Here is a 20,239-nt window from a genome sequence, read left to right on the forward strand (position 1 = left end):
TTCTTTAACAATTTAACCATGTAGAAGTTGCATACTGAATTAAATACAAGCAATTTTAACCTTCATTAATATATTCAAATGAGCTCCCCTGTGACTTAAGAAATGAGCAGAAATAGTTCTTAGTAACTGCATGTAGTAAAAAAAAAAAAGTTTAATATAGCAAGTAGTATCATCCCAAGGCACATGTAGTGTCATTGCTAAATGACATCTGCGGTCATTAGTAATACTACTACTCCTCTATAATGCAATTACACACTGCTGAAGTGATAAACTCTAATATTGAAACAGGCTATAAGGCAAGTTTCATGTGGTGGTGATGTCTTCAGCCAGCACACAATAACAGCAGGATTGCTCTGAGGCTCCAGTTCCACCCTAAAATCAAGTCTCTTTTGATGGTTAAATTTGCCATTTATTTCAATAGAAAGTTGTAAAAATCTGAATGTCTGCCTTGTCTAGTACAAAAGACCTGCAGAAATCAGCAGCTGTCATCTTGATGACTCCCTTCCCTCCAAGGAATTCCTGACAAAAATAACTGACAGAGAAATCTTGAAATTATTCTACCCCTGACTCTACATCTAACACCTGTCATGTATCTGCTAGTGTCATAAGTTAGCATCAATTTACACAAAGAAACACACTTAATCCCTTCTTCGTCCCCCTGAAATAGCAGCTCCCTCATTCACACTGCTCCTGGTCCTTCAAAGCTGCACAAAATGGGAACTGGCAAGAATTAAAAGCTTTAAAACACGATGTCCCATCCCCCATGTTGCAATGCTCCATTTTTAAAATGCATTAAGGCTGATATTTCTCTAAAGACCCAGACTTCTACCCTTTCAGTCTGATTTCAATCTGCTTCCAGGTGCAGGCAAACAAATAGGGATTTAAAACGGGATTCTGTCTCCCAGTTCAGAAAGAGCCTTGTTTGGCAGCAGAAGACTCTCTCTATCCCCTCCTGCAGGCTGGTTGGATGGATAAGGAACAACATCCTGTGCTGTGGGGATTAAACTGGACTATTAGCCAGTGTGTGTGCACACACACATGTATGTGCATGGTGCTGGTGGGGGGAGGATACTAAAGGCTTATCCTTGTGCATCCACAAAACAAATCCTTCACACCGTGAGTTATTCTAGCTAGCTTGTCCAGAACAATCCTACTGCATGAAAGTGCTTTCCAAAGATGCTGAAAACACAGCTGGATTGCTAATGGCTGCAAACAAAGACTTACTGCACAGTTCAGAGACTGTGAAATGAAGAGCATGTGGAGAACAAGATGGATGAGATTCTGCTTCTGTCATAACCTGAAACTGTAGCAGCCAATACAAGACTTCTGAGCAAAATGTTGTTTTGCTGTGTCCTATAATGCAGCCTGCATTTCCCTCCACCCCAGTTTCTAAGATGCTGTTTCATTTTATTGATGTCTACTTTGTACTTGTTACTTCTTTCTAAAATACTGGCTTTAACTTTTTCCAAACACTTCGCTGGGCTGTTGCTTTCCCCAAAGCAAGCATATCTGACATGAACTCTCTGGTCCTCTCCAGGAACCCAGGTGCTCTGGAGTTCAGTTAGGCCAAACTATTTCTATTAATCTTAGAAAAAATCAGACCCTACACTGCTGACAGTCCTCTAAAATGTAATAATCATTTGTTGTAACGGATTTAACAACTAATCCAGAAAAGTCTGCCAGAGCTATTTCAAGAAGAGAAACGTGTCAGGTTTTCAGTTACTTAGCAGGGGGAAATATTTCACCTCTCGTGATACCAGGCTGAGTGGTCCTCACATCACCTCTGTCAAAAATCCTTTGGCTAATCCACAGATTTAGAACTCATGAAAACATCATCCTAAGCAGAAATCCAGATGAATAGATGTTAGATGTAGGAAGAAATTTTTAGATCTACCTTACCAAAAAAGTGCAATGTAAAAGTATATATAAATTCTGGTTTTTGTCTAATTTATTGTGAAATTCCTCTGCAGTAGTGGTGCTTGCTGGGTGCACGCTACCCATTTCTGCAGGCTGTAGCGCTTCCTGTGCCTAGGTGACTGGGATCATGTTGCCCTCCAGTGGCTGAAACTGAAAAACGGGGAATAAAGCCCACTGCAGTGGTTTTTTTTTTCTGCCTTAGAAATGCATCCAAAGAAGTCTCTATACCTTGAAAGATCAATGGTTAATACTTACATCATGCCAAATTTTAATATAGTAATAGAAAGTTAATCCCTCCTTCCCTGTTCCGTATGGGAATGCAATCCGAAGTAATCTTCAATCATAGGAGTTCATGCTATTTTTTCTCTGGTGTGCCAGGTTTATATAGTGCGCATGGGAAAGAAGTTAATAAGAAGCCATTCCAGCATTTTGTTTTGCCCTTATATTTCAAAGTGTGGCCCTAACCCTCCCTTGCACAGACTGTGCAAAGCAATCTCTTGGTAACACGTCACTGTAGCATGTAAGTAGTTAACATAAATACTTTTTTTTTTCTGCAATAGCATGTAACATAAATGCTGACATATTTACATGTGGCAATAAAGGCACAAGGATTTTGAAGACTAGAGATGTCTGTGAAGTCTCAGTGCACCCATGAGATGCCTTACTGCTGGGGTTTTTTTCAGAACATTTAGCATAATAAGGTATTTTCTGTGTTGAAAGTGAAGCTCCTTTCGTGAACACCTGTGAGTGCTCAGCACTTACACATATCTGACTATCTCAAACTGAGCACTGGGAAAACGTAACTCACATAACTAATGCCTACTAGTGAGAGACTTGGGTTCCAATTTGTAAATCAGAATGCAGGCAACCTGCTGAACAAAACCAGAGAATTTACTTCTTAAAATGTCATTCAGTTAGCATAACCATAAGAATTTCCTGGTTTGTTCTATGTATCCCAATTTTTGTAACAAATGAGGCAAGATTCTTGTGACTCCTTTAGTGCACAGCCCTGATTTTATCCCAATACATATTGAAAAGAGTACATTTTAACATTACATATTAAAAAAAGTACCTGCTCCTGTAGTTGAACTTGTATCATAACCCATAGACATGAAGTACTTGGTCAAGGTTGCATGAGAAACTTCAATATCAGAATGTCCTTCATTTTGGAGTTGGACTTCTGCAACTTTAATGTTCTCTTTACTTCTTAAAGAAAAACACAGTAAAGAAATAAGATGAAATTTCATTATATAGACTTCTCCTGACAACTACATGAGCTTTAGCTGGGCTGCAACCTTTGGACCCAGCAACAAAATGTGATTTGAGATAAACTAGGAAAAGTCAGTGTGCTTAAACAATGGAGAGGTTTTTAAATCAGCTGAGCCAGGTGAATTTAATCCAAGGCAAATATAAAACTGTCTAAATCAATCTCAGAGCATTAGTGATTTTCTTTGCAAAGTTAGGTGAGATTGCAAATACACCATCTACTTTTAAAAAGGGGAGGAAGAAGTGTAAAGATGTTGGGAAGATACAGACTATTTGTGCTGTAGTTACTGGAAGCTACACTAACAATTAAACCATTTATAGGTGCTCATAAGATAAGAAGTAAAAGGAAAAACAGGTTGTTTTTTAAAGAACAAATGGTGTCAAGTCAACTTTTTTTTTTTTTGGTGAGAAACAGGCTTTCTGTATAGAAATTATTTACCTTGATTTTAATAAGTCTTTGATGCTGTTTTAAATGACATTCTCATAAGCAAGCTAGAAAGCTGTTGTACGTTTTAGCCTATGATAAAATAGCTACAAAAGCAGCTAGAATGTTATATACAAAGCTGCATCTAGTGGTTATTCCTGGGGTAGCTATCTCAGGCTGAGGACTATTCCTTCGTAACTTGGCTGAAGACAAAACGTGTCTGTGAAGTCTGGAAATTGCACCAAACTGAGAGGGATGGCAAGTACAATGGCTGAGAAGATTAGAACTAAAAAAAAAATTTAAAAATTGCAAATTTCATAAGTGGTCTGAAAGAGGAAAAACCTATGATGCAACTTGTTAGACAAATGTGTCATTCTGTTCATCAGGAATAACAAACAGCAGGTGGAAGAACAACTGGATGGGCAACAATTCTGCAGGACAGTACATGCATGCAACGAAAAAATGATCCTCAGTGTGACTCTGTTATAGAGTGAAAAAGGTAAATAAGGCATTGGGAAAAGGGGTTGTAAACAGAGCTGGCTTGTGACTTCGTGTTTTCACTTAATAAGGCTGCTGCTGGTGTACTGCAGCCAGTGGAAGTTTTACTCTGCCTGAGAACTGGGCGTTAACTGCATAGTCTGGAGAAGTGAAAGGGAGCAGTTGGAGGAAAAGAGAAGGTGGTAAATTCAGCAGCTGGAGTGGGGGGCAGTGAGGAGGAAAAGCAGTGGTGATACCTTCTTTTGGAAGAGGAACTATGAACACAGGAGTTTTTCAACTCTGTGCAGATGGACGTATGGAGCCACTTCTGAAGTGTTCCCTGCCTCCTCTGCAGTGGTGTAGGACTAGGAGTTGTGGGTGTGCTGCTTTGAAGTAGATTGTGTATCAGCTGTGATGCACCCATTTACCACAGTCAGGAGCCCGTGAGCTAGAATGTGCTTGCCAGGACACACCATGAGCCAATGCACTCTTTTTGCTCATTACCGCTGATTACTATGCTTTTCAACTGTATTTTCAGGCAAGGTAAGATGGTATAATCCCTCCTATTTAGCTTTATGATTTTCCTACCACAGTAATTTCCTTATTTCCTAGCAGACTCACTTCCTTTCACTGCACAATGTAAACCAAAAATGGACAGAGCAGGTAGACCAACAGATGGGAACTGTTAAATCCCCAGAAGGTTTTTAAAATTATTTTTCAGTTCATTAGAGGCCCAGATTTGTAATGTGCCAAGTGTTCATGAGTCATAGATGGCCAGAGGACAAGCTCTGTGGACTTACACTCCAGTTTTGCTTTAGAGCCTGAAACCTATGTTTGAGATCTTTTCCCTGCAGGTGTATTCCGCAGAAGCAACTAAGTAAAGATTGTGTGTTAGGTTTGCATCTCTTGGGAAGGACCATCAGCAATCACTGAATAGACACAATAAATACTAGTGCTGGTCTGCACCACAGTTTTGGCATGAGTTTGCAAGCAGGTGTTTGGAAAGACCTCTTGGGAGAAGACAACTGTGCACACCTCATGAAGCCCAACGCAGAAAGACACTAACAGCTGTGCTTCTAAGTCTGCACTGCTTTGGGTGCCAATTTCCTGTCTACTTCATCTTCCAGCTTGCTGCCAAGCTGGTACTGGTAGAAATACAAAGCTGATTGGTGTCACAGTGTCCTTGCACTGCTTTGATTATCTCTGTAGGAAATTCAATTCATAACTCCTCAGTTTGCAATTAGTGCCTACCTCTACGTATAAACTCAGGCAAAGAATAGGTAATGATTGAGAAGTTAACTCTTCTGTGGACAGTTCTGCTTCATGTATCTATTTCAATAAAACTATTGGGCAAGATCCCAGATGGCTACAGTGTTTTTCCTCTTTCCACGAGGCATTTATCCAAAATTTTACCCTGTAGGCAATTGCTCCAGGAGGGAGAAAGGCCAAGTCATCTTTCTACTTTTACATCGAAGCCATTCGCAGTTGCTCAGAGCAGCCATAAGCGGCTGGGTCTCAGCTGCAATGCTCTGGGTAATACATTCCTTCTTGCAACAAACCGGGGAAGCCATTTTCCTTACTGCCTTGTAAAGGCATAGAGTAAAGCACAAGGCAGGCCCCTCATTGCTACTTTCCAAGAGCATGTTTATTTAATCCAGGCTTAGTTTTTTTGAGGGGAAGATAAATAACCAAAAAAGGAGTAATAGCAATGAGTGGGAACCTCAACTGGGACGGAGGTCTGAGTCACTTTGTTGCAAATGAGATTACAGCTGATCACCCAGGATGCTGAGTCCTCTGAGACATCACATTATTTATATATTTGACATTCTACAAAATGGAAATGGCCAATTAATCACAAGCATCTTTTGGCAAGCATTTACAAGCAAAGATCGTCAAACCTTACTCTCAGCTAATGAAGCATCAGTGCCCCCAGATGGAGTTGATTAGTTGCATCTGATGACTACCTATAGGGGAGCTCTGTGCAGACCTGCAAAAGGAAAGGAAATAGGGGTTAAAGTTTCTTTACAAAATTATTAGCCAGTTTTCTTTTGAATGGTGGAAATAGCTCTGAGGAGGTTTGGCAGCATAAAAGTGCAAAGAGGGAATGTTTTGGTTTATTGTATGTGTATTTTGCTGTGAGAGTGCTAAGACCCCATTTGTGCCAGACTGAGAACTAATGGATAGGAAGATCACACATGGAGTTTCATGGTTACAGGTATCTTTAGTTTTACTCAGACTTTGTAAGGGAACAGGGCTCCACACCTGGGCTGGGCACACCAATCTTCCTGCAAAGCCAAGTTCATGCCCAAGTTAGGTCCTCTGGGTAATATTTGCAATTACAGGTCTAGCTATGAGAGTTTGGGCCAAAGCCTGGGATTTAGCTTTTATGTCAAATCTAGGATTCAGAGAGGACTATGAAGGGTTTTACTTCCCAACCCTGACATAAAAATAGAATGTTCATTTATTATAGTGCCTTACAAAATGCTTTTCTGCTGGTGTGTGAAAAGCCTTTGCTGATGAAGTTGATCAATTTTCGTTTCTCTCTTTTTCCCATTTATATATGTGTGTGTGTGCACATTTTTTGCCTTATGCCTAGACTGCAAGCTATGTCAGAAATCAGTTGAGGTGGGGGATTGCCTGATTGCTAGCCCAATGGGAGGCTTTAGGTATGTGGCAAGCACATCTAGGGACTGAGATAACATCAGGAACAATAATAACAATAAGCAGACCTGATTTCCTTGGCTGATTAGTCTGAAATCCCCTTAGAGACATTCAGGAAGACAACGCATGGCTTTCTCTCACAGTTGCTGCCTTTTTTTTTTTTGTCTACCCGTTTCCCATAAAATGTTTGTCACATTGCCAAGCTGCTCTGCTCCTTTGATATGCAAAGTGCTTTGAAGGGAGAATCCCTCAATTACCAATATTCCCAAAGCATGGCGATGTAGTAAGGAGGGAAAGTGGATTTTTGTCTTCAGACATCACTCAGCATGAAAAGGAAACACTTGTGTTTGCAGGGACAGTCTTCTGGTACAAGGTTTTTGGAATGTTCATGTGAGATTTACTCTTTTGTAGCTATACTAGTATCACCACTTTGCACTGTTTTGAGAATAATTATAGATTATAATGTGGGTTTTGAGATATGCTGAGAATATAAAGAACACTGGTAATGATATTCTTAAAGGGTACAAGGAAGGTACTGTAGAACAAGAAGTACCCAATATATGTGATGACATATTTGCCATTCTCTATGCATCTCTGCTGATGATTTAACATCCAACAGGAGCCAAGATACATGTGATACACAGCAGCTATTATACTTGGAACTTTTAAAATCAGCAGGTTTCCATTTCATCAAAGAGCCTGGATGTAATGCAGTTCAGAAATTCTCTCTGCTGTTAGTGCTGGGCGACAGCTAGTGTTGTGCCAATGTTTAACTAAAGAATCCTGTCCCACTGCTGATCCATGGGCAGAATGTGGCTTTATCAGACACTTCCAGCCCAAAGGTCTGTCCTGGTGGTGAAGGGGAATGGCTGCTCCCTCTTCTGCAGGACTCCTGGGTGCTGTGAGGAGGCTGGAGAGCCCAGGGTGGATGGTCCCCGTGGGGTGGGTGGCAGATGGCGTTAGTCAGGAGGTGCTCAGAGGCAGGAGAGGACAGCAGGGCTTTACTCGCCTCAAAGCCCTGCCCTGCTGCTGCCTCTCCTCAGGGACCCCAGTCCACCCGCACCAGGCTTGTCCTTGGCTACGCACTGCTCACCCTGCGGCCAAATTCCGAGGGACAGTCAAACCTGCGAGATGACCTGAGGGTGATGACCTGAGGAGAAATATGAGGGCTCACCGCACATCTCCCTTCCTTCTCACCCACCTGGGCCAGTTCCAGCCCAGCTTCCCCTCTGCGCCCCGCACCAGCCCCGGCCCAACTCGTGCTCATGGCCGAGGCGGCCGCGTCCCGTCACGGCCCGCCCTCGCCGCCGCCCGCCGCTGGGTGGCGCTGCCCCGCCCCGCGCGGAACGCGAGGCGCCGCCGCTGTGTTCCCGGGGGGACGCGGAGCGGGCCGGGCGCTTCGCCGGCCGGAGTGCTGAGCGCGGCGCACCGTGTCCCGGAACGAGCGCGATGGCGCGCAGCGGCAAGGTGAGGGAGAGGGGTCTGACGGGGTCCCGGCAGCCCTTGGGCACTCCTTACCCCGTTTGTCCGCCATCTCCCCCCGCCGGAGCCACCGCTGCCCGCCTGCAACGCGAGCACGGTTTAAGCTTTGACCCAGGGCGGTGGGTGTTGGTGCGACCCCGAGATTGCTGTGGGGGGCTTCTGGGGGCGCCTCGGGGTCGTTCCGGTGCTGCCGCTCTGTGAGCTGAACGTGGCTCGTCCCCTCATGCTCACCCGAGGGAACCGGCTTTACAGCCGCTAGGGGCTTGTCTGTGCCGGGTTGGACAGGGCTTGGAGCAGCCTGGGTTAGTGGAAGGTGTCCCTGGGTTAGTGGAAGGTGTCCCTGCACAAGGCAGGGGCTGTGGAGCTAGATGACCTTTAAGTCCCTTCCAAACCATTCTCTGATTCTGTGGCACCGCAGTCAGCGTGGGGCTGACCCGGCCTGGCTTACCTTCAGAGTGAGCTGACTTCGAGGTTAGTAGTAAAAGGCACAACAGCCACGGCTGCAAAGCCTGGCTCTGAAACCGAGTAACTCCTCCCTGTGCCAACCCCCGAGCTGCTGCTGGTACAACAGCTGTCTAATTCAAAGGGACGTCAGTGTTCCCATCTTGGGGGCAGCTGTGATGTTGAGCACAGTGCAGCTACCACAGTAGTAGTGTTCTGCTCTTGCTAGAGTAGTAGTAGAAATGGGTTTGCCCTGTTAAAAATGCAGTTTGTTTGTCTGGTGTGTTTAAGGAATCCTGTTGGTGAAAGCTGTGTCAAGATCTTTTTTGATATTCAGTATCTGTTAAGCACAGATTTCATCTGTATGGCAGGCTGAAGTGCTGCTGTAGCCATATGTCTTGTAGCTTAATTATTACTAGCTTCAGCACTGAGGTTAAAGTCAGGCTTGTTCCATTTTCACCCTTATCAGTACCTGAGCAAAGCAGATGGATGTTAGCACACATGTGACAGTGTTGTCCTACAATCACGCATGCTGTGCATTTTAAAAGCTTTGCTTAGTATACTGCACCTGAAAATGGCAGCACTGGATGCTCAGAGGTTAATAACACATGAGGAGACGTATAGAGGAGGATTACCAAAAGAGAAACCTGCTCTCTTCCAGAAGGAGGATTTCACATACCTGAATACACACCAAGCTTGGAGTTTCGCTGCTTTCCAGAAAAGCATGTTAGCACTTGACACTTGATCATTTTCTTCTTAAGCAGAACAGCAGCTCTTGACTCCTGCACTTGTTTGGTTTCTTTGCCGTCATCTTGCCAGCTGTGAAGAGTGTTTTACCTGTTTTAGACAACAGAATTAATTCAGCTGCCAGCCGTTGTGTGTCTTGAGGCAGGACAGCAATAAGCAAAGGGTCTGCAGTTGCTGGTAGAGTAATTCCTCAGGCTGGCAGGTGAGCAGTAACAAGGCTCTTGTGAGAACCTAGTGCAGCCTCAGTTACTGTCTCTATTTCACTCTAAGCTGCAGACCTAGCAGACTCAGAGATGTTAATTCCTGGCTCCCAGGCAAGCCACCAGCAGAAGCAGAGTGATGAATAGTGCTGAGAATGAGTAGAACATGCTGGACATCCTGTAGAACCCTGTTGCTCAGCCTTCCTTCTTTCTTCCTTTTGTCCTGGAAGGATGTAGGGAGTTAAAATAGTGCTTGTTAAAATGACAGGGGAGATGCCCAATATATTCTGGGAACAGAAAGAGGATAAGAAAATAATGTTGGAGCTGCTAATACAGAGGATTAGACAGCTAATCTGGGCAAGTTATTCGTATTCATTAAACTTGATATTAAGAATTATCTATTTGGGTGACAAAAAGAATCGGGTTCTTTTGGTTGATGTTTGAAAAGGTACTTGGAATTATTTGACCAGCCATATGCAAGAGAGCTTAGACCAACACCTTTTCTTTCTGTTCATCCCTTTTGCTTTGCAAAAGCAGACTATACATCTCATGTTGCTTGACAGTCTTCTGATTTGATTTATTGCCCGTGTCCTTTGGCAGCTTCAGTTCTTAGAGAATTGTATATATTTTGTATTTTAAACCAAGGTGACTGGCTTCAGCCTAAGTGATACCTAACTTATCTGTGTTCTGGCAAACTAATTTTTTGCAGGCTGTGTAATTTAAGTTACTGGCAATCCACTAGGCAAGGTTTTGATGTATATTTAAAGAATCTGGGTTTAATCAGTGACAATAAATTTCAGCTGGCCTTTTGTAAGTGTCCTGTAAAATGCAGGGCATAATTTTGCTGAATTCTTCTTGCAGCTTCATTCAACTGGATGGTAAAATTACTCAGGTTAACCAAGGTAAGCAGAGTCTGTGGAAGAACTTCAGAGGAACTTAGCAAAGGTTGAACAAGAGAAATGACAAGAAGCAATTTTATTTTATTCACATGCTAGTTTATAAATCAGTTAAGGGGAAGACTTGGGCAGTGTTACAGACAGTTACATACATACAGTTAAAGCAATGATCAGAAATGTGAACACATAGCTAGCTTGTGGGATTTAAGCCCCTAAATTGAAATCAGAATTCATCTTTCTAAGGCATTAAGAGTACAGCTGCATGGTGCAGAGACCAATGCTCACTGCAGACACTTGCAGTAGCATGAATGTTCTGGCTCTCCCTGGAAGCTACAGGAGCACTGTCATTCTTACCGTGCTTGAGTTAGACCCAAGAGTGGTCTCTACAGCTGTTCTGAGCTACTGCAAGGGGTGAATGTAGCTGTAACTTTAGAGAACAATCTTTGTGTTGTGCAGATATACTGTATTGTGTTGTGCTTGTAATTGTCAACCAAAATATCTCTGCTTTATTTCCTTAGTGTAGAAGAACCTTGAGGTTGCTGAGATGTTCATAAGGTTATATAGAAATTGCCCCCCTCGAGGGATTATTGTGAAACATAGGATTTCTTGTATTTTCCACTGAAATGTCTGGAACATTGTACAGGATTAAATGATGCTCAGTTCAGTGCAGTTGTGCTGGTTCTGCCCTTCACCATCGTCTGATATTAACAGTTAATGTAAAAGAAACCAGTAGTGATGTAGTTTGATTTTGAGGTTTTGTAGGTACCCTTTTAAGTAATTATGCTCATATTCACCCTTTACATTCTTTCTCTTTCCTTTCTAGGTGGCCATAGTCCTGTGCCTGGATGTAGGCTTTACAATGAGCAGTTCTGCCCCTGGTGAGGAGTGTTCACTTGAACAAGCCAAGAAGATTATGACAAAGTTTGTGCAGCGACAGGTATGTGTGACTTTACGTGTGGTAAAAAACTGTTAAAAAGGGAGATGAAGCAATAACATTTGTGAAATATTTTCTTCATTTGCTAATAGTTAAAATAAAGGAGAAATTATTATGAATTAGACTATTTTTATGCAGGAGTAACAGAATGGTGCTCTTTGTTTCAGCTGTACTTTTGTGGATGAGATGTAGCAGTTGGATTGGTAATTCTTTTTCTTCGGGGCAATAGAAACTTTTAGGGGAAACAAGTACTCTTTCTCTAAAAGGTTTCAACATTTTTAAGATTTACCACATTGAAGATTCATTTTATTTGTCAATAAAATAGAAGAGTCAATAAAATTGAAGAGTCAATTTTATTTGTTTTATCCCAGATACCATCATGTCAGTCTGTTAGTTTAATTATATCTAAGTTAGTGAACTCTCTGTAAGTTTGAGTTTTGGTAGTATAGCACTGAAAATGTGAGGAAAAAAAAAAAGTAAATTCACTGTATTTGACATTGTGTCAAAATTAGTTCTGCTTGCTGGAGTCTGCCTAACGTAGTTGTGTATGAATTTACCTGTGTTTTTATACCTATTTTTTATTTTCTATATTTCCAGGTTTTTGCTGAGAGTAAAGATGAGATCGCTGTAGTTTTGTTTGGCACTGATGGTACTAGGAATGACCTTGCCAGTAGGGATCAATACCAAAACATTACTGTACATAGGTCACTAATGCTGCCAGATTTTGATCTGCTCGAAGACATTCAAGATGTGATTAAACCAGGCTCTGAACAAGCAGACTGTATCCTTTCATTGTACAGCACTTCTTCATTCAGCTACGTAGGAGAAAGGAAGTTAGTGTTGTGAAAGAGGCTCAGATTTGGCTCCAAAGTTTTAACTACTGTGGCGTTCAGCTAATTCGTGGCTATAAGTTTGTTCAAAAGCAGATTAGCTGCTTTTTGACATTCGGTTAGGCTAGCAGAATGGAGTCTTAGCCTTAGGGAAGCATTGCTTTCATGAAATGTTCTGTTAATTAAAAAGAATGAAAATAGAAGTAATATATTTTTTGGTCTCAAATAAGGCATCTGTTTTTAAAAACAGTGTTGCAGAACTTGGTATGCTTTTTCATAAAATAAAAATATTGTTTATGAAATATTTCATCAGAAGTACTAGAAGCCAGACAAAGCAGAGTACAGGTTTATTAGATTGATTTCTATGTAAAGTATTTCTAACATTGCTGGTTTGCATGTTGTTCATATTTGAATGTATTCTTTTGTTAGTCGCGTAAGGTGAGACAGGACACTTTTAAAAGAAGGCGGCCTATATAGTGTCCCTTTGTGTGTTTCATTTATGTGCTGTTAAACTTCCATGTGCTGTCTTCCCTCTTTCTGGCCATTGAATGATTGTTCTGAGCTCTATTCAGACTGTCAGAGCTGTTTCAGAGAGGTGTACATCCAGTCAGCTGTATCTTAGCAGTAGTCATGTTCCTTCTTCAATGGGTGGGCAGGTTTGTGCTCAGTGATAAAAATAGGTTCCCCAATGGAAATTGTGATAAGGAAGGAACTAGAAAGAGGTTGCCAGATGCAGATGTTTTAAAGGAAAACTTGCATGAGAAAACAGTATCATGTATTGAAAGTACAAGTAAATTTTGTTTGTGGATTCAAAGTAATGTTGTGAAGATTAGATTGCTGTTTTGTTGTGCTTGAGCCTCCTCACTGGGCCTTGAAGCAGTCTTTTTACTGTTCCATTAGATAAATGGGGAAGAGACAAGATCACAAAATAGACAAGTTATACAGGAATTTGCACAGTAGATACTTGGAGAGTACTTGTCTCAAACGATAGTTTGCTTGTTAACTAAAATGTGTGTTTGTCAGTGTTTGGGAGGGGTGGAAGCAGAAGATTGTTTCATAGGAAAAACTTTTATGACATGAGTCATGCTCTAAATGAGATTTTTCTTAAATTTGCTTAGTTCTGGATGCAATTATTGTGTGCATGGACTTGCTTCAGAAGCAAACAATGTGAGTATGTCACCCAAAGCCTTTTATAGAATTCTTACCTGGCACTTTGGAGCTGATTTCTTGTCAGTATTACATTTCCAGTATTTTGTAAATATGGAAAATGCTTTCAAAACAAGCACACAAAACCAAAACACATTAAAAACAAACCACACACTACAGGAGTCTGTCCCTGAAGAATCCCCAGGAGACATGTAGCTTCTCTTAAGAGCTATCTGATGCCACTAGGAACTTTGCTGTAGATTTATGAGAATATTAATACGAAGGCACAGAGACTTCACTTAGTGTCACATTTCTTGTGATCCGTTTTCAAAAAACATTAATTCATATGTTTAAAGTGCATAGAAAAGGGCTACCAAATTTATAACGGTGATGGCGTATCTTGCAAAGAAGAGAGCAGAGCTAGAAAGGTGAGTTTGTTCAGCCTAGCAAATTAAAGACTGTTGGAGATAAGGTGGCTCTTTGTAAATATGCAGGCTGTGGGAGATAAATGTGCAGTAGGAAAAAACACTGTTTAAGCTGAAAGAAGACATTGGCACAAGTATTACAAAGTTGTCAGTGAATGTACTTAGACTGGCAATATACTGTTTCTAGCGCTTGGTGAACTGATGGTCCAAGGAAAGGAAGATACCCTTACTTCCTCTTAAAATGGAGATCGAATGTGATGTTAAAGATACTGTATGATCTAATTGTGAATGCAGAAGACTAGGCTTAGTATGCAATTTGTATTTTTATGAATAAAACCTAATCAGCGTGGAAAGCTGTATCAATTTAACAGTTGAAACTGAGTTGTGAGTTAAATCGCTGTATTTATAACAGTATAACCTTGAATATCTATGGAGCAACTGCTTTTGTTATCCCATGGGTAAGTTGCTTGTATGCACCAAACCCTTTGATATGGAGTTGAACGTCAGTCAAGGAAATATTATCAGGTAAAAATTCAAGAAAATCACCCTTATGCTTAAATATCCAGAAAAACTCTATCAATTTAACTGAACTCTGTCCTGTAGCTGGCAGAGCTTTCTGATGCTTACTGTTACTATTTCTTAGCATATTAAGTAGGCTTTAAAGTCCATCTTATCCAATGAATCTACCAAATTAGCTTACTAAAATGGAACCCCCAACAACAACAGTAATTTAAAAATACATTTTCCATTTTCCCAAGGACAGACTTACAGCTGGAAAGGAGATATCCAGTATAATCAATAAACCACCTAACATTTTATTAGCATTTTCTCATCGTTGGTGAAAATTGGCAGAATTCCCTTCATTTAGATGTAGTTAGTGATTTATACAATCACAGGGCTAGAGTCTTCAATTTTAGGGGGTAGGAGTGAGTAGGGGGAATCATACAAAGATAAAAACTTACCATAAATATAGTGACCAACGATAGGACAACTTCTACCAAGTATGTTTGTTTGTAGGAAAGAATTAGAAAAAGGCCTTATAGGTTATATTTCCTATATATGTAAATGTTCTTTTTGTATTTCAAGAGGAAAGAAGTATGAGAAGAGACACATTGAACTGTTTACAGACCTCAGTAGTCCAGTCAGTGAGGATCAGCTGGAAATTATCATTGCTAACTTGAAGAAAACAGGAATTTCACTTCAGTTTTTGTAAGTATGGAAGTGGCTGTTACACACGATGCCATTTTTTTTGTAAAGGGAAATGATTATTCTTTCTTAATAATGATCTTGGAGAAGCTGGTAATCTGTTGGTGTATTGTTTCTATAGAGGTGTACCAGTACATAATATGATTAAGTACTTCTATCAATTACATATGCCATGAATTTCAGTTATGAACCAACTCCCTTTGGTTAAGTGATGTGCAAATACACGTCAAGATGATGGCTTCTTGTTCAGTTAGAGCCAAAGTCGAAAATGGGAGACAAAAGATCTAAAGAAGCGGAGAAGTGGGAAACAATGAGCCAGAAATAGACTTGGAAACAGTAGTTTTGTCACAGCAAGAGCCTAGATCCTTTTAGGTAAGGTTGTTACTGGGAAGAAATAAAGAGGTAGTGTTGCAGATGTTTATAGCCCGATTCTGGTGTCAGTAGAAAAGCGAGTCTGAGGAGTTATAATCACAGTGATGGACTTGGAAAATGGAAGCAATGTCTTAAATGTTATAACCACAGTTTTACTTCTGAGCATTTTAATACTTACTTTCACTTAGGTTCAGCATTCTGTAAGGAGCAATGTTGAGAACTTGATGAATTCGTTAAACTCATTTGCAGACCCACCTGCAAGCTAACAGACGGGTTAGATAGGAAAAAGTGACTAAACATCATGGGCTGATCCTACACCAAAAAGTTCTTTTTTGCTTGTGCTCGGGAGAGGCTGAATGTAAAAATGCCAGACTACTCTCGGGTTCTGTCTACACAGTAAAAGAAGGTATGCTTGCAACATGCCTTGACGTGCCCTTCTAGCTTATTGAGCCCTTGTTGTCACTGGAGGCAGTGGAGACGATACCATGAACCTGAGTACATCCTGCCAGCCAGAGTAGCTACCTTGTCTCCACACCTGTAGCAGACTAGCACTAGCTAACAGCACAAGTTAACTTTGCAGTTTTATTCTGTGAAATTTCTGATACATCTTTACATTTTCTTTATCTGTAATGTAGCAAAGGAAAAGCCCTATGGCTGATAGAAGCAGCAGGGAAATTTTGCTGTTATAACAATAGCTGCAAATTTATACCCAGTCTCCCAGCCACACCAGCAGATGATGCTTTGAGAAATACATGTACAAATGTAAAATATTCAGAATACTGGTTTAAAAACAAGGTCTCAGTAAACCTTGTCCTTTTGTTATCACCCATGCTTACATCTCTTAGACCCTATTTACTGATTAGATTATAACTTGTGGCAGATAGGTGGTTTTCCTCCCTGTTGCCAAGTGCCAGGCACATGCTGAACACTGTGTAGCTCTGGGTATTATACCATTCTCATCACATGAGTCTCTAAGCATTGTATGATGAAAGTAATCTAACTTCCGTGTATCAGAGGTTTGAAGCTTTTTGCTCTTATAACAGCTTTAAAATACAGTTTCGCTATTTGTCAGTGGATGCTGCTTCCTAAAAAGGTACCAAACACTTTGTTAAAGTTTGATCTTTAATTCTGCTATATGTGACACTGTTGTGCATATTGTTAACTGCTTATTATATGTTGCTTCACAGATACGTTTAGTGAGGACTAATGAGGAGAAAGTAAGGTAGAGATCTGTAGGCTGCTTTCTTGAAAACATAATACAATGCCAAATTTCTTTTGCTTTGTGGAAATGTGGTAAAAGGTATCATGTGGTTCATTCAAAATTGGATCAGATGAAAGATTATTTGAAAAATCTGCAGGCATTGTCAGGGGCACATAGTAAAGGATCTTACTCATCTCTCTTTTCTGTGGTTATTATAGTTTGTTAGCTCTGTTATATTTTGAAGAGCAGCAGGATCATTTTATCTGTAACCCCTGGCTAAATTTTTAAATGTGATTCTTGAAATGCAGGGAAAAGTGTCATCTTCAGTCAGAAATTCACCTAGTGTGTAAGCTATTAAAATCTCAAAGAGTAACATATATTCCAGAAATAACTAACAGCTCCACTGCAAAGAAAGTCCAGTTTGCTGGTATTTGGAGCCGATACAGAATCATAGGCCTGGAGTGGCCTTTAACAAGTCATCTAGAGCAATCCTCTACTTCAGACAGGGTCATTTGTGACACACAAATGTGTATGTCATTGCTGAGTGGTGTTTGTCTAATCTTTTTATAAAAATTTCCAGTGATTGAGACTTTTCTATCTCCTCAGGGAGTTCATTATAGAGATTATGGTTTGAAGTGTCTTTATCAGGTTTTGCAATATCTGACCTGACTCCATGATGTGATTTAAGTGCAGGCTGAGTATGTAGACCTGATTGTTCACTTCCCCTCTGCAACAGCCTTTTATATTTAAGACTGTCTTGATCTCTGACTCCCTTCTCTGCAGGCTTTATTTTGTTCAATCTGTTTTCATAGCTCTTTTCTAATCAGCATTGTCTGTACTGCCTAATCCCTTCCCATATGTGGACATCTTTATTGATGCACGATGCCCAGAACTGGTGCAGCGCCCTGGTCAAGATGTTACCAATGCCAAGTAGACTTGAAATACTACTTCATGTGTTTCACAAGCGATGTGGCTCTTTATACATCTGACAGCAGCTAGATAGAAACTGTTGATCCTGATAGAATTTTTGTTTTGGTTTTGGTTTGTTGTTTTAATTAAGAAGAAAGTCAAAACTAACTGCTTCTTGCTTGTATTCTTAGTCTGCCATTTCCAGTGGATGTTGATGATGGAGGTGGAGATCCAAGTGCCGGTGTACATTCTCATATTCACAGAAATCCTTTTCCAAGAAAGGGTTTAACTGAGCAACAGAAGGAAGGCATCGATGTGGTGAGGAAACTGATGCATACTTTGGACGAAGAAGGAGGGCTGGAAGAAATTTATACTTTCAGGTAAACTTGGCTAATCCTCTTTATCATACTGTAAATTTACTTTCTGATTTCTTCCCCAAAGGATGAAATCAACTAAATAATCAGTCACTTGGCGTCCGGTTTCACTGATATCAGTGAATTTTATAACTTACTGTACACTCAGTACTTTTCAAACAGCTTTTTCTGTGGCTTTAGAATAGGCAGAAAAGCGTAAAGATTTCAGTGGAAAAATGAATTTTCTATCTCTGTATTTAAAGAAAAAGAAATCCATTTTCTTCCATCTGTGGAATTTGGATGAATTTTGGTGGATTTTGGGGAGAATATTTCTATAAATGAGATTTCAAAAGCATGTTTTGGAAAGAGAACATTTGCATTTAATAGTAGCCTTTGTTCTTTGGTCACAGACTTCTTTTAGCTCACTAGTTTGTCAAACTCCTACTAATGTTTGGAGTAACGTTGTTTGTTGAATTACAGAATGATTAGAGTTGGAAATGACCTTAAGATCATCTAGTTCCCTATTCTTTAATCACAGACTACTGTGCTCTTGTGCTAAACAATATACTTTTTTAGAAGCAGTCCTAATGCAAGAATTGAAAGATGGTTTTTCACTTCATGTTTCCCCAATGAAAGAATGAAAATATACATGTGTGACTGAAAAACTAGTTAATGATATATCCAACACTTTTCTGCATAGGTGTTGTCTCAGTTGGGAAACAAGCAAAATGCATCTGTGTGCTTTATAGAAGTCTGATGTTACTGTCTCAGTAATTCTATTCTACAATTATGAAGTGTCATCTTTTAGATAATGTGTTTTTCAGGAATCTTAGTAAACCATAACTGTAATGTGATTATCAAGTGTAATGTTTAGATGAGTACAGGTACAGTTGGTACCTATAGGTTTGCATGCTGTTATTCATACTTTTATTTGTGGGGTTTCTTTCCCTCACCCTGCCCAACTCATCTGCTTTGCATCTCAGCAGCCAGTTAAACTGTTATTTTGCATTAGTGTGGATTAGCGAAGGAAAATGTATCACTGTGTATGTACTCCATATTAGTCAACACGGGAGTCAGTCTGCAGAAAAAAGCAGGCTTTGTCATTGCATCAAAAGGCTGCATGGAAAAGCAGTATCTTTCTGGGCCCATTTATTCTTTAGGATAATCCATATGCATGAAGCTACATGGCTTGTCCCCTTTATATTTTTTTTAATCAGAGGCCCATGCTACTGTGTAAGCTGTCTTTGTGCCATGCTTTCAGGGAAAATCCAGAATCTTTGGATAAATAGGCATTTGGCTAATAGATTAAAGCTTTAGTTGTTTAAGAATATGTGAGGTTTTAGATGCAGTTAAGTTGCTTATCAAGGTTTCAGAAGTCAGCTTTGCAAATCTGTCATGATAATTTACCAACTGGGATACACTCTCTGTTTCCCTATATTCATTATTCCTGCTGGTAAAAATATTTCAACTCTCGTGAAAATAAATTAGTCATGCCAGGAAAGTAAGTGAGCAAATTTTGCTGGGGTTTTTTTTTTTTTAGGGTTTGATATTTTGACTGTCGGGCGGGAGGTACTTCTGCTGCCTCTGGATTTTGGGAGAAGGGATTGGAGAGCAGAGATGAGATGTTTTTTTAAAAGCACAAGTTGAAATGTGCATTTAGTAGGGTTTTATTGGCTGAGTCTTTGATAAGAGGGAACATTTTTCTTCTGTAAATGTAAGGAATTAAAGGGTAGAGTTAATAAATTGAGCATGACGTTTTCAGGCATTTGATACTTAGGTATTTGATTTTCATATACATTCTTGAATGTATGTGTTGCAGTAGTTTTACTGATGTAGTAACAGATTCTTTTAAAAAATCCTGTATTGATGTCTCTATTGCTAGAAAAATAATTATTCCTTCCTTCCTTTCCCTAAGGAAAAAACATAAAATGCAATGTTTATCTCATTATAAAAATCCCAGTGCATTTTCTCCTTTCATTCTGTTTTAAATTCTGTTAGAAGTTAAAAAAACACCAGCTCATCCTAAGAAACTTGAAAATACCAAGAATTCTGTACTGGTTTGTTAGGTGTTAATCTTAATTCCTGCCAGACATGTGCTTTAATGAAGAGAGAGGTAGGTTTTGGGTTTTATCATCATGTGCAAAAGAGCAGGTCAGCACTGTTTTATCTTTGCTTCATCATGCAATAAAAAAAATTTGAGTGCTTTCTCTGCATTGTAATTTTACAGTAAAATAGCTGATACGGTTTCTATTAGCTGGAAGCTGTTCTGGGGTGCAAGCCTGTTTGGTTTCACAATCATATGTTATATGTTACCGTAGATTTTTAATTTTTGGACTCCACTGCTTAAAGTTG

The 20,239-nt window shown here is 40.1% G+C and overlaps 1 protein-coding gene across 4 annotated transcripts in view; it reads left to right on the forward strand.

The window, feature by feature from the left end:
- Window positions 1–20,239, forward strand: part of XRCC5 (X-ray repair cross complementing 5) — a 65,603-nt gene that overhangs the window by 4,236 nt on the left and 41,128 nt on the right. For 2 of the 4 annotated variants that reach the window (XM_030486410.1, XM_030486411.1), the window contains exons 1-6: window positions 8,113–8,212; window positions 11,335–11,448; window positions 12,043–12,226; window positions 13,394–13,442; window positions 14,933–15,055; window positions 17,726–17,914. In XM_030486410.1, coding sequence (XP_030342270.1) covers window positions 8,195–8,212; window positions 11,335–11,448; window positions 12,043–12,226; window positions 13,394–13,442; window positions 14,933–15,055; window positions 17,726–17,914 — 677 coding nt within the window. In that variant the 5' untranslated portion in view covers window positions 8,113–8,194. Of the gene's footprint in view, window positions 1–8,112; window positions 8,213–8,597; window positions 8,699–11,334; window positions 11,449–12,042; window positions 12,227–13,393; window positions 13,443–14,932; window positions 15,056–17,725; window positions 17,915–20,239 lie in introns of those variants that run through there. The other 2 variants (XM_030486413.1, XM_030486412.1) reach the window with 2 other exon arrangements.

Source organism: Strigops habroptila, chromosome 5, assembly GCF_004027225.2.
Source record: "Strigops habroptila isolate Jane chromosome 5, bStrHab1.2.pri, whole genome shotgun sequence".
Taxonomy (NCBI): Eukaryota; Metazoa; Chordata; class Aves; order Psittaciformes; family Psittacidae; genus Strigops; species Strigops habroptila.